Below are 15,100 nucleotides of genomic sequence, written 5' to 3'. Positions count from 1 at the left end.
CTGAGAGAGGGTTACGGTAATGAGAGTAAGGTGTAGCTGTGAGAGGGTTACGGTAATGAGAGTAAGGTGTAGCTGTGAGAGGGTTACAGGAATGAGAGTAAGGTGTAACTGAGAGAGGGTTACGGTAATGAGAGTAAGGTGTAGCTGTGAGAGGGTTACGGTAATGAGAGTAAGGTGTAGCTGAGAGAGGGTTACAGTAATGAGAGTAAGGTGTAGCTGAGAGAGGGTTACAGTAATGAGAGTAAGGTGTAACTGAGAGAGGGTTACAGTAATGAGAGTAAGGTGTAGCTGAGAGAGGGTTACAGTAATGAGAGTAAGGTGTACCTGAGAGAGGGTTACAGTAATGAGAGTAAGGTGTAGCTGTGAGAGGGTTACGGTAATGAGAGTAAGGTGTAGCTGTGAGAGGGTTACGGTAATGAGAGTAAGGTGTAGCTGTGAGAGGGTTACGGTAATGAGAGTAAGGTGTAGCTGAGAGAGGGTTACAGTAATGAGAGTAAGGTGTACCTGAGAGAGGGTTACAGTAATGAGAGTAAGGTGTAGCTGAGAGAGGGTTACAGTAATGAGAGTAAGGTGTACCTGATAGAGGGTTACAGTAATGAGAGTAAGGTGTACCTGAGAGAGGGTTACAGTAATGTGAGTAAGGTGTACCTGATAGAGGGTTACGGTAATGAGAGTAAGGTGTACCTGTGAGAGGGTTACAGTAATTGTGAGTAAGGTGTACCTGAGAGAGGGTTACAGTAATGTAAGGTGTACCTGAGAGAGGGTTACAGTAATGAGAGTAAGGTGTAGCTGTGAGAGGGTTACAGTAATGAGAGTAAGGTGTAGCTGAGAGAGGGTTACAGTAATGAGAGTAAGGTGTAGCTGAGAGAGGGTTACGGTAATGAGAGTAAGGTGTAGCTGAGAGAGGGTTACGGTAATGAGAGTAAGGTGTAGCTGAGAGAGGGTTACAGTAATGTGAGTAAGGTGTACCTGATAGAGGGTTACGGTAATGAGAGTAAGGTGTAGCTGAGAGAGGGTTACGGTAATGAGAGTAAGGTGTAGCTGAGAGAGGGTTACAGTAATGTGAGTAAGGTGTACCTGAGATAGGGTTGCAGTAATGAGAGTAAGGTGTAGCTAAGAGAGGGTTACAGTAATGTGAGTAAGGTGTACCTGATAGAGGGTTACGGTAATGAGAGTAAGGTGTAGCTGAGAGAGGGTTACAGTAATGAGAGTAAGGTGTAGCTGAGAGAGGGTTACAGTAATGAGAGTAAGGTGTAGCTGAGAGAGGGTTACAGTAATGAGAGTAAGGTGTAGCTGAGAGAGGGTTACAGTAATGAGAGTAAGGTGTAGCTGTGAGAGGGTTACAGTAATGAGAGTAAGGTGTAGCTGAGAGAGGGTTACAGTAATGAGAGTAAGGTGTACCTGAGAGAGGGTTACAGTAATGAGAGTAAGGTGTACCTGAGAGAGGGTTACAGTAATGAGAGTAAGGTGTAGCTGAGAGAGGGTTACGGTAATAAGAGTATGGTGTAACTGAGAGAGGGTTACAGTAATGTGAGTAAGGTGTACCTGAGAGAGGGATACAGTTTTGAGAGTAAGGTGTAACTGAGAGAGGGTTACAGTAATGAGAGTAAGGTGTACCTGATAGAGGGTTACAGTAATGAGAGTAAGGTGTACCTGAGAGAGGGTTACAGTAATGAGAGTAAGGTGTAGCTGAGAGAGGGTTACAGTAATGAGAGTAAGGTGTAGCTGAGAGAGGGTTACAGTAATGAGAGTAAGGTGTACCTGATAGAGGGTTACAGTAATGAGAGTAAGGTGTAGCTGAGAGAGGGTTACAGTAATGACAGTAAGGTGTACCTGATAGAGGGTTACGGTAATGAGAGTAAGGTGTAGCTGAGAGAGGGTTACAGTAATGTGAGTAAGGTGTACCTGAGAGAGGGTTACAGTAATGAGAGTAAGGTGTACCTGAGAGAGGGTTGCAGTAATGAGAGTAAGGTGTACCTGTGAGAGGGTTACAGTAATGTGAGTAAGGTGTACCTGAGAGAGGGTTACAGTAATGTGAGTAAGGTGTACCTGAGAGAGGGTTACAGTAATGAGAGTAAGGTGTACCTGAGTGAGGGTTACAGTTATGAGAGTAAGGTGTACCTGAGAGAGGGTTACAGTAATGAGAGTAAGGTGTACCTGATAGAGGGTTACGGTAATGAGAGTAAGGTGTACCTGATAGAGGGTTACGGTAATGAGAGTAAGGTGTACCTGAGAGAGGGTTTCGGTAATGAGAGTAAGGTGTAGCTAGGAGAGGGTTACAGTAATGTGAGTAAGGTGTAGCTGAGAGAGGGTTACAGTAATGAGAGTAAGGTGTAACTGAGAGAGGGTTACAGTAATGTGAGTAAGGTGTAGCTGAGAGAGGGTTACAGTAATGAGAGTAAGGTGTAGCTGAGAGAGGGTTACAGTAATGAGAGTAAGGTGTACCTGAGAGAGGGTTACAGTAATGAGAGTAAGGTGTAGCTGAGAGAGGGTTACAGTAATGAGAGTAAGGTGTAGCTGAGAGAGGGTTACAGTAATGTGAGTAAGGTGTAGCTGAGAGAGGGTTACAGTAATGAGAGCAAGGTGTAGCTGAGAGAGGGTTACAGTAATGAGAGTAAGGTGTACTCATAGATACTTCTTGTTATCTGATCCACATAGCTCTGCCTACATGGGCAGTTAGCCATGTAAATGACGAATTGGGTTTGACAAGTATGATTACCCCTGAAAGAATATTTTTTCTCCGTAGTTGGGTGGTAAAACACAGAACCCTTAATCGTATTGCTACAGCATGAGCAACTTAAACATGGAAAGCACCGTTCATTTTTTTGAAGTAATATAACCTTGCATAAGTTGTTTAATTAGAGCCAATATTCGCTCTTATGAGTTGTTGCTGAAGGTTCAATCCACACTTATATGCCGGCTTTGGTAGATTTTGAAATTCTTGGACTTCAGGATAAGACCCCCTATGTTTCCTAATTATACATTGAATAGAATGACTTTTAGAATTGAATTAGAAAACAAATACCAACTGATGTGCATCATTTTCTTATTCTTTCCCTTTCTATGACATAATAAAGTCTCTCTTTGGATAGATGATACTTTCCCTTTCTAGGCCATAATAAAGTGTTTTTTGGGATAAATGAAACAAAGTCAATCTCTTTTTTAATGATAGACAACGGGTAGCCCCGATCCAGAAATATGTTCCCCATCTCTTTTAGTCTAATATTGAACAGATTGTAATCGGTTATTATCCTGCATATTCTTAGAAATTGGCCACCTTTATGGAGTCCTCCTCAGAGGCCAGACCTTCTAGCCTAGGTTCTTCTCTTCAATCGAGACCTAGATTCTCGGTGGCTATGTGCATAGAGAGAGATGCTTAGTTTTGTCTCAGAGGATTTCCAAGGAGGTGACTGATACTTTGGTACAGAGGTAAAGGCCTGAACCAGACGTATTTTTCACAGAGAGTGGAGGGCTTGTCTGTCTTGGTGTGACAACCGTGGATTCTCTTGACTCAAGGTGAAGAATCCACGGATCCTTCAGTCCTCAGGATGGGTTTCGAGAAGGGCCTGTCTGCAGGTTTTCTGATAAGTCAGTTTTTTTGCATTCACTGCCTAGAACTTGTATAAAAACTTGGCTCATTTGCCAGAGGTTTAGTTGTTTGTGCAAGCTATTGCTAGAATTAGTCCTGTTGTTTGGCCTTTTGCTCCTTCATGGAGCCTTAATCTTGTTTTAAGAGTTATTCATCAGGTTCCGTTTGAGCCTATGCATTCTATTGATATTAAACTTTAACTTGGAAAGTTGTTTTAGCTATCTCTATTGCTCGTAGAGTTTCTTAATTGTCTGCCCTTCAATGTGACTCACTTTATGTGATCTTTCATGCAGTTAAGACTGTTCTGTGAACACAGATGGGGTTTTCTTTCCAATGGCATAGAGAGTCCACAAATTCATTAATTACTGTTGGGAATTCAACACCTGGCCACCAGGGGGTAGCAAAGACACCCTAGCCAAAGCATTAAGTATCCCTTCCACTTCTCGTACTCCCCCAGTCACTCTTTGCCTCTGTCACTTGGAGGTTGGCAAAGATGGTGCTCTGAAGAATATTGAAAAAAGTCCTTTAATGGGTTATGCTGTGGCCATGTAATCCTCTTAGTAAGAGTTGTGATAGCTGTAAGTTGCTGGATGTCGCAAGGAACCTTCCTTAGCCTCCTTCCAGCTTTGCTAACACCCCACCTGGCAACCAGTGTTAGTTTACGCTGCTTTCCTTTCTACCTCAGGTCCCTGTCAGAGGTTGGATGAACAGCACTTCCATGTCTGAGACCCTGGAGGTAAGTGTCTTATTCCTTTCCTAAGGGCTATAGGGGACAGATGGAGTAAGAGGACACTATGTTAGGTGCCAGGTGGCTTCTTAAACCTCTACAAGGGGTCTGGGGACTCATTATCCTTTCTTAGGCTCATGATAGGTTTTTTTGTTTTTTTTTAAATATTTTTATTGAATTTGCATGAATACAAAAACATGTAACAGTCAAAGCTCTATTAGTCTGTGCAAAGACTTAGAGATTCATTAAACAAACAATATCTTATAGGGCATAGTACAGAATCAATAAACAAAAACATCAAATTGCTAGACATAAGTCCAACTGTTGTATCCATAGCATCCCACCTACCCTCTGGTACAGCGCTTGTCATGCAAATAGATGAGCTTAGGCCTATGTCTATAATAGATCATGCATTGGTAGTGTTATGCATACGAAGTGTATGTCAATAGGTAGGGGGCAGGAAACTTTTTTTTTTTTCTCTACTTGTCCACAGACGCGTGAAATGAAAGAATAAAAAAAAAAATAGATAGAATTTATACTCGCTCCAAAAAGGAGCGTCCAGAGCACATGAACAAGGATATGATCCCACCTATTTATAGGTATGCTTTCCATCAATTAAAACAATACGAGCAGACCAAATCCGCACAACAACCAACTAGGGTTATGGCGGGTCCATTAAAGGGGACGGACCCATCATAGGAAGGGGTGGAGGAAGCGGGAAGGGAGAAAGGAATAGGGGGGAGAGAGAAACAAAAACATAAAAATTCCTCTCTCTTTCCTCTCTCCAAGCACTCTCACAGCATATCATCAGGAAAAGACCCAGAGAAGACTTCCCCGTTGAGGATGTCAGGCTACATCACAAGAAGGCCAAATATGATCTGGGCTTTATTGGCAACTAATCCAATCTGACCATGTTTCACAATAGGTCTCCATCCTATCCGTTTCACCGGCCACAAATCTTTCCATTTTCGCAAAATGGTTCACCAGATCACAGACAGCAGACAAAGTCGGAGGATCCGGCTGTCGCCAGGCACAGGCAATACATAATTTGGTAGCTGACAAGATGTATATGAGGAGTCGTCTGATGGGTATAGGGATGGAGTGTGGAAAAATGTTGAAAAGCGCCACTTGGGGTGTCAAGCTTAAGTCAATATTTAGAGACCTAAGAAGCAGTTCAACTTCTAACCATAGGGCAGAGATCTTCGGACATGACCACCATATATGCAAGTCCGATCCCATCTCATCACAGGCTCTCCAGCATTTTGGACTATTAGTTTTGTAGATCTGAGTTAATCTCACTGGGGTCCTATGCCATTTCAAGATCACTTTAACATATGCTTCTAAAACAGTCACACAGTGAAGGGTTTTTTTCGTAAGTAAAATTGCAGAAGCGAATTCTCTATCTGGGATTGTGGTATCAAGTTCATTAGCCCAAGCCCTGAACTGCCAGGGAGGATCCTTTGAATGGTCTTTTAAGAAAGCTGTGTAGTGGAAAGACAGCGGTCTATATGCTACCTTGCCTTGGTCCCATCTCTCTTCCCACTTGGTTGTGTTTCTCAAACCAGTTTTGGGGAAGCCTCCATATCTGGCCAAGCTTAGGACTCTGAAGCTCTCAAATTTGAACCACAATGGGTTCTCTCCCTGCGAGCCAAACAGCTGGGCAGCAGAGGCCAACGTATCCGAAATGTACAAGTCAGACATCTGAAGAATCCCTTTTTATGCCAGAAACCTGCATGTAACGTTGGGGAGTTCCACATCATACCCGTAAAACCATGGATGGGGGAGTAATGTGGGGAGATTTCCGTATGATGTCGAAGTTCATGCCATATTTTAATGGCCTGGGCAACCACGGGGTTGTCAATCTGTTTGTCTAAGTTCATATGTTTAGGAACCCAGATGACCTCTCTAAGAGACAGACCAGGAGGAACAGCGCCCCCTTTGGAGTAAGGTCTTTGAAGAGTCTTATAGGTGATTCTTGGAATTTTATTTTTCCATACGTAATGTACAAAGATCCCATAGATTTGGCGCAGGACCCCATACGGAAGGTTGATCGGTAAGCAACAGAACATATTAAGGGCCTTTGGAAGAAGAGACATTTTAATCGTAGCCACTCTTCCCAGCCACGAGACCTCCTGGTAATCCCATTTACCCGTAAGGGACCTAAGTTCATGGAGCAACGTATCGAAGTTCATTTGAACTACTGTGTCCAAATCACCACTCAGGAACACACCCAAGTGTTTTAAACATCTATCAGACCACTGAAAATCAAAGTTTCGCTTCAGGGCAAGAAACTGCTCAGCCCCAAAGTTGAGGGCATAAGCCTCTGTTTTTGAAATGTTGGATTTATAGTAGCTGAGCCTGCCAAATAAATCTAATAGTCTAAACACCGCCGGGATTGAGGACTCTTGGTTGGTTAGGAGCAACGTGACGTCGTCCGCAAAGAGTACAATTTTTTCCTCATGAGGAGGGTACGAGACACCAGTAATCTGGTCTGAAATTCTGATGGCCTGGGCCAGAGGCTCCATCACCAAGGAAAAGATCAGGGGCGAAAGGGGGCATCCCTGCCTGGTACCATTATTGATATTTATTTCTGGGGAGCAAAAACCCGGACCTCTAATCTTCGCATGAAGCGAAGTATAAAGGGATTGGATGGCTAAAACAATTTGAGGGGGAAATCCGAACACCTTGAGGACTTCCCAGATGAACTCCCACCGGACCCCGTCGAATGCCTTCTCGGCATCTGACAGGGCCACTAGCGGGGTCCCCAATCTGGTCACATCCGAGAAGACCGATAACCTCCTAGTGTTATCCGGTCCTTGACGCCCTTTAGTGAAACCTACTTGATCAACCTGGATAAGGGACGGGAGTAGATTAACCAGTCTGTCTGCTAAGAGTTTGGAATAGAGTTTCGTGTCGAGATTGATTAAAGAAATTGGGCGGTAGCTGGTGCATAAGGCCGGATCTTTAGCTGGCTTAAGGATGGTAATTGACGCTTCAAGGTTTTCTCTTAACATCCTCCCTTCAGATTTAATTTCATTAAAAACAGAGTGTAGGTCTGGCGCTAGCAAGAGTAAAAATTTCTTGTAAAACACCCCAGGAAAACCATCCGGTCCCGGGGCCTTGTTGTTTTTGGTATTCCTAACTGCTTGAATAACCTCTTTGACTTGGAATGGCTCTAGCAAAGAATTACTTTCCTCTTCGGAGAGGCTGGGCAGATGAAGCGAGTGGAGGAACTGAGATATCTCTGTTACCGTAGCTGCAATCAGGCGTTCACTTTCATTTATATTGTATAAGCTGTCATAGTATGCTGCGAATGCGTTTCCAATTTCCTCAGGTGCGTAGGCCTTAACTCCTCTATGTTCAATGTGAGATATTCTAGCTGCCACCGCCCGATTTTTGAGCTTACTAGCTAACAAAGAGTCAGCTTTGTTACTCTTGTAATATAGAAGCTGTTTAAAAGTAGCCATAGCCTTTTGAATTTTCTCCAGCTCAGCCTCTTTAATCAGACTTCTTATGCGTGCAATGTCATCCGAACATTGTGGAGTCGGGTTCTCTCTGTTTTGTCTCTCTGTGAATCTCAGGTCACAGACCAATTTACCTAAAGGAGCAGCGTGGTGTTGGCGCATAGTAGCTACTTTGGAGATACAGAGTCCCCTCAGGTAAGCTTTTAATGCAGCCCATCTAGTTTGATCTCATGATAGTTTTTAATTTGGGCAGCAGACCAATGCAGGGACTTATAGCTTATCTGTGCTAAAAACTCAGTTAAACATAACTGATCTTTGTTTTGTCTGGGGCATGAAGGGCTCTTAGCCTATATTTGGGACTCAAAAGGGGTTATATATAATTTTGTGGGACTTATCCTCTTTTATTGCGCTGTATGCCCATCAGAGGGGCTTAAATTAATCACGGCGAACAACACTTTTTTCAAGTGCTTTGGTGCTCTTCTGGCGCAGCACCACGTGGGTCGCCGCACGTTGTCTTCCTCCTTAGGCTCCGATCGTGATCAGAGATTTCTGCACAGAGCTGATTTTTTTTTTTCTACGGAGCGGGAGGTTGGTGAGTGCTCCGGTTAAAGCAGGGACTTATAGAGGTGTTCTTGTAAGATTCCTTGAATAAGGTATTATTTTATTTCTAAATATTATTACTAGTTGAGAATCAGCTTGTCTAGGGAGGACAACATAGAATTGGTGGATAATTATTTTCCATTGTCTTTATCTGAAAGATGTTTATATTGTGAAGAGTCCCAGGTTTTCCCCCCTGCACAATTTTGTGTCACATCAGTCTTACAGTGCAAGTCCAGAGGGACCAAGTCTTGTGGTATTCATTAAAAAAAACAAAAAACATGAGTCTTTCTGGAGGAATTTTTTTTTTTCCAGGGAAATTTGCGGCACAGCTTCAATCAGCTGTTTTTGCTGTGCTGAGTACCTTACCTGTCTCAGGTAAGAGAAACAGAAACATTTAACATGTTTCCTCTGATACAGGAATCTCTTCTCCTATTCAGTCTGCATTGGTCAGTCTATCCCAACAGTCTGAGAATACCTCAGTAGCCTCTGAAGGTGAGATTTCTAAATCTGACTCTGCTGCCTGAATATTTAAACTTGAGATTCAAACTCCAACACCTTTGTCTGTTACTCAAAGAGGTATTATCTACTTTGGATGTTCCTGATCCAAAGCCATCTGAGGAACCTAAGAATCAGAAATTGGACAGGGTTTATAACGTTAAACCCAGAGCTCCGGAGGTCTTTCCGGTTCCGGCTCGCATGGTGGACATCATCTCTAAGGAGTGGGAGAAACCTGGGATTCCGTTCTCTCCGTCCTCTAATTTTAAGAAGATTTTTCCGCTTGAGTGCTAAGTCGTCTGGCTTCTCATAGGGCTTTGTGGTTAAAGTCCTGGTCAGCGGATATGGTATCTTAGTCTAGACTTCTCTCCTTACCCTTTAAGGGGAAGTCCTTATTTGGTCCTGGTTTAGATTCCATCATTTCCACGGTGACTGACGGGAAGGGCGCCTTCCTTCTTCAGGATAGAAGGCTAGATCCAACGGTCGGCAGTCTGGCAAATTTTGTTCCTTTCGTACATCCAAGGTACAGAGGACTCCGGCCCCCGCCAAGTTGGACCAGCCCAAGACTACCTGGAAACCTTATCAGTCTTGGAACAAGAACAAACATTCCAAGAAGCCCTCCTCTGACAATAAGTCGGCATGAAGGGACACCCCCCGATCCGGGACCAGATCACGTAGGGGACAGACAATTTTTCTTTCAAGACTCTTAGATTTGCGATTTTTCAAACCCTTGGGTCATGGACGTGGTTTCCCAGGGGTACAAGAGGGTTCATGCCTCGCCCTCCAAGAGGCAAATTCCTTCTGTCAAAACTCTCTTCAAACCCCTTGACGAAAGCAGCTTTTCTAAAATGTGTAAAGGACCAATCTTCTCTAGGAGTGATCGTCCTTGTCCCCCCCTCATAGCGGGGCCTAGGATTTTACTCAAACCTTTTTGTGGTTCCCAAGAAAGAGAACAACATTTATGCTTACCTGATAAAATATTTTCTTTCCTGGCAGGGAGAGTCCACAAACCCACCCTATTTCTTTTCTTTTGACTGCAGTTTTGTTTGTGTTTTCTTATCTTCAGGCACCTCTGTACCCCTTGTGTTTCTCCTAACTTTTCTGTCTCCTCAACTGAATGGCTGGGGGAGTATGGGAAGTGGGAGGGATACTTAATGCTTTGGCTGGGGTGTCTTTGCCTGCTCCTGGTGGCCAGGTGTTGAATTCCCAACAGTAATGAATGAATTTGTGGACTCTTCCTGCCAGGAAAGAAAAGAATTTATCAGGTAAGCATACATTTTGTTATGTGCCAAAGAGTTGCTGAAATGTTAACAATCTCTCTCCCTGCAGAATGGATCAGCATTGACAAGGATGAAACTGGAGCTGTGAAAGGGAAACCGCCATCAATCTCACGACCTAACCACGAATTCACCAAGTAAGATGCCTGTGATCCTGGGGTATGAGGGTACAAAGTAAAACATAAAACTAGATTATAAGGAACATCTATAAAACTAGATTATAAGGAACATCTATAAGACTAGATTATAAGGAACATCTAAAAGACTAGATTATAAGGAACATCTATAAGACTAGATTATAAGGAACATCTATAAGACTAGATTATAAGGAACATCTATAAAACTAGATTATAAGGAACATCTATAAAACTAGATTATAAGGAACACCTATAAAACTAGATTATAAGGAACATCTATAAGACTAGATTATAAGGAACACCTATAAGACTAGATTATAAGGAACATCTATAAAACTAGATTATAAGGAACACCTATAAAACTAGATTATAAGGAACATCTATAAGACTAGATTATAAGGAACATCTATAAAACTAGATTATAAGGAACATCTATAAAACTAGATTATAAGGAAAATCTATAAGACTAGATTATAAGGAACATCTATAAAACTAGATTATAAGGAACATCTATAAAACTAGATTATAAGGAACATCTATAAAACTAGATTATAAGGAACATCTATAAGACTAGATTATAAGGAACATCTATAAAACTAGATTATAAAGAACATCTATAAAACTAGATTATAAGGAACATCTATAAAACTAGATTATAAGGAACATCTATAAAACTAGATTATAAGGAACATCTATAAAACTAGATTATAAGGAACATCTATAAAACTAGATTATAAGGAACATCTATAAGACTAGATTATAAGGAACATCTATAAAACTAGATTATAAGGAAAATCTATAAAACTAGATTATAAGGAACATCTATAAAACTAGATTATAAGGAACATCTATAAAACTAGATTATAAGGAACATCTATAAAACTAGATTATAAGGAACATCTATAAGACTAGATTATAAGGAACATCTATAAAACTAGATTATAAGGAACATCTATAAAACTAGATTATAAGGAACATCTATAAGACTAGATTATAAGGAACATCTATAAAACTAGATTATAAGGAACATCTATAAAACTAGATTATAAGGAACATCTATAAAACTAGATTATAAGGAACATCTATAAGACTAGATTATAAGGAACATCTATAAGACTAGATTATAAGGAACATCTATAAGACTAGATTATAAGGAACATCTATAAAACTAGATTATAAGGAACATCTATAAAACTAGATTATAAGGAACATCTATAAAACTAGATTATAAGGAACATCTATAAAACTAGATTATAAGGAACATCTAAAAGACTAGATTATAAGGAACATCTAAAAGACTAGATTATAAGGAACATCTATAAGACTATATTATAAGGAACATCTATAAAACTATATTATAAGGAACATCTATAAAACTATATTATAAGGAACATCTATAAAACTAGATTATAAGGAACATCTATAAGACTAGATTATAAGGAACATCTATAAAACTAGATTATAAGGAACATCTATAAAACTAGATTATAAGGAACATCTATAAAACTAGATTATAAGGAACAACAATCAGTGAACATAAACTCTAAAACCCTTGCATATGTTAGGGACGTTTTGTGTTCTAGCCGCAAATCAAATATTCTACTTTTAAATACTTCCTCAGCCAATGAATGCCCTGCTGGCAGCTGTTTGTTTGCACAGATACAGCAATGGTGATGTGCAACAATGAATTAATTCATTAAATGCAAATTCTTAAAGGTCCATTATAGAGAGGTAACGTTACAAGTATTTACCTTATTTATCAGTTCTTTCAAGACCATGAAATGGCATTTAAAAAAAAATAAAATAAAGAGAAAGTGTGCCGTAAAAATAAGTTCCCCATTAGTCTTTGTAATGACTTTTTATATACGCTGTAAAGTGTTACATGTACAGAAAATTACTCCTTTATGTTTATTTTTGTATTTGAAATAGGTTTCACGCATTGAAACTACAACCCATTGTTCTCATGCCCATTCAAGTGGGCTGAACTTGTAAGAAAAACTTCTTATCTTATCTATATACACAAAGGTCAATACTTAGGTACTGAAATTTTTAATTGCTAGCTAAACGTGCTTTTTCTATCTCTTCCACCCCTTCCGACTCTTGTTTACATAGCTTGTATGTAGCCATTACAGCAGTACTGAAATTTTCAGTATAGGTGGCGGTTTCAACAGGTAAAATCATTTATTTCAAATGACAAATAAATGTAAAGGATCTGTTTGCAGACAATTTAATACAACCCAGCAGGTAAAATGGCTCATTAAGAACATAAAAAAACATTTACTGTGCAATGTCCCTTTAACTAAGAATGTAGTGCACTTTGTATTATTGTTGTAAGGGATGTCTGTACTCACATTCCTGACTGTAAACAAACAATACTAACAGCAGTTATTTAGCCTGAAGCAAAGCTCATGCACTTGAGTATTAACTTACATTTCATTTGTACCGTGTCCTGAATAAGACCCTTTCTTTGTGTGTTAGATCTGCAAGTCGGAAACATCTCCCAGCAGATAATACTGGACCCACTCTTGGAAAATTATTTGAAGATCCAGAGAAAACTCAGCCCAACACCAGCTGCCGTCCTCCTGCTGCGCTACCGGGGATTATTAAAGAGGACCCAACCCTGGCACGGTGGGTTTTCATGATCTAAATGGTGAAGTGGGATCTAATTTAAATGTTCTAATGCCACTATGGGCTTGATAATAAATGGTTCTCCAGCTTGGAGGGAAATTCTAGACAGGAAAATGTTGCTACACTTGTCTAAGGGGTGTTCCCTGCATTTCTGTATGTGAAGAAGAGACAAGCCCATTGCAATATAGCACGGCATGATATTAAGAGTTTTGTGCATTGTATTTTATATTACTTTACACTTTCCTTTCAGTGTTATTATATTTAAGCTTTGCACTTTCTATTTTATATTTCAATACATTTACATTATAGATTTAGATACAGAAATGCAGGGAACGCCCCTTGGAGAAGTAAAGCAAAATCTACCTTTTGAAAATTTCCCTAGGGATCTCACAGTGCTGGATGATCATTTTGTCTGAGTAGAGAGTTTTGCAACACAAAAGTTTATGATGTATTTATAACTTTAGGTTTGTTGCTATAGCAACATATTGATGCCCTTTATATAAGAGTAAAATAGCGAATATCTCAACTTATCCAACTTTTAATTATTTTGAGTTGTGTTATTAGATGAAAATACATGTTCTCTTCTGATTATTTACCTTGCAGATGTAAGACTGAGGCGCAGGTGGAGAGTGAAGGTTTGGGAATAAAGACCAGCTTTAACAACCCGGCATACTATGTCTTAGAGGGGGTACCACACCAGCTTCTGACACCTGATGGGCAACCGGTTACTCCTGGAACTGCCAAGAACAAGGTGCAGATCACTGTGCCCTCTGTCTATGGAGACAAGCGGCGCCCTCAGCTGCATCTTAACCGAGGAGAAGAGGCTTCTTCTGATGAGGATGGGGGCACCTTGAACCTGCCACCTCCTGACTTCCCACCACCACCTCTCCCTAAAACTGTAGAGTTTGAGATGATGGACAACCCCTTCTATATGACCTCATCAGAGCTACACTCTCGGCAGGGAGAGGAAAGTGATCAGAGGCCAGCAGTGGGAAAAACCAGGGTGGGTGTCACTTTCAGTGAACCCCCTGAAACCAAGTACCACCCCAAAGCCCAGCCACGGACCCAAATGTCTACTCCCCAAAATCCATACATGGCCGAGCCCCATGGAAATTCACAGCAACATGCACAGCAAGATGATCGCTCTTGCTCTGTGCTGCAGATGGCACGGACTCTCAGTGAAGTGGACTACTCTGGTGGCAAGGTTGATCTCTTAGTGAGGGAATCTCAGAGCCGGGCATCACACCTAATATCAGGGAAGGGCAAACTGGATCTACCACCACGGTGTATGGATTATACCCGCTCTTCAGCACTAGGCTTTCCACCACACTGCATCCGTGAGAGCATACAGGAAGACCTGGCTGAAGAGGTCAGTTTTGTTTGTGTATAAGTCATTTCTTGTTTTCTGAGAGAATTTTACAAATTTACAGGGTTTTTTTGTGGGGGTTTTTTTTGGGAAAGATAAGGATCCACTCCTGAAAAAAATGTCACTGTCCATCAATTCAGCTTTAGGAGTTGACCCCAACAGCCAGTGAGCAATTTGTCCCTTTGCCAATCCCTTCACTAGCTTCCTCTTGCCTCCAGGATTAAACACAAAATCCTCACTCTGACATACAAAGCCCTCAACTGCACTGCTCCCCCTACATTTCAGACCTTATCTCCAGATACTCTCCCTCCCATCCCCTTTGCTCTGCTCACTATCTCCTACTCTCCTCCTCTCTTGTTACTTCCTCACATTCCCGTTTACAGGACTTCTCCAGACTGGCTCCCTTCTTGTGGAACTCCCTGCCTCGCTTCAAGCGCTCCCTAAAGACTCTACTATTCAGGGATGCATACAACCTACACTAACCTTTCTTAACTTAATTGCTTTCCCCTTGAACCCCTTAGAATGTAAGCCTATGAGCCCAGCTGTTTGTAGATCGCCTTCATAAGAGCCGACTACAACAGTGCAACTCTCGGCAGGGCCCTCTACCCATTTGATCCCTATAAATGTTATCTTGTATACCGCCTATGTCCACGGATTTCATCCTTACTTATGGGATATCGCCTTCTGGTCAGCAGGAGGAGGCAAAGAGCACCACAGCAGAGCTGTATATATAGCTCCTCCCTTCCCTCCCACCCCAGTCATTCTCTTTGCCTGTGTTAGTGATAGGGAGAGGTAAACTGAGGTGTTAGTTTAGATT

General features: G+C 41.3%; 1 protein-coding gene across 1 annotated transcript in view; it reads left to right on the top strand.

The window, feature by feature from the left end:
* The window catches only part of INPPL1 (inositol polyphosphate phosphatase like 1), a gene marked incomplete in the record, with an annotated part of 449,643 nt that overhangs the window by 372,819 nt on the left and 61,724 nt on the right, over positions 1 to 15,100 (top strand). Inside the window, 3 exon segments of the mRNA XM_053708786.1 lie at positions 10,205 to 10,289; positions 12,768 to 12,917; positions 13,521 to 14,286. Of these exon segments, the coding sequence (XP_053564761.1) occupies positions 10,205 to 10,289; positions 12,768 to 12,917; positions 13,521 to 14,286 (1,001 nt within the window).

This window comes from Bombina bombina, chromosome 3, assembly GCF_027579735.1.
Source record: "Bombina bombina isolate aBomBom1 chromosome 3, aBomBom1.pri, whole genome shotgun sequence".
In the NCBI taxonomy this organism is placed as follows: domain Eukaryota; kingdom Metazoa; phylum Chordata; class Amphibia; order Anura; family Bombinatoridae; genus Bombina; species Bombina bombina.
The sequence above is the reverse complement of the archived record's forward strand: the minus strand, read 5'-3'. Positions and strand labels throughout refer to the sequence as shown.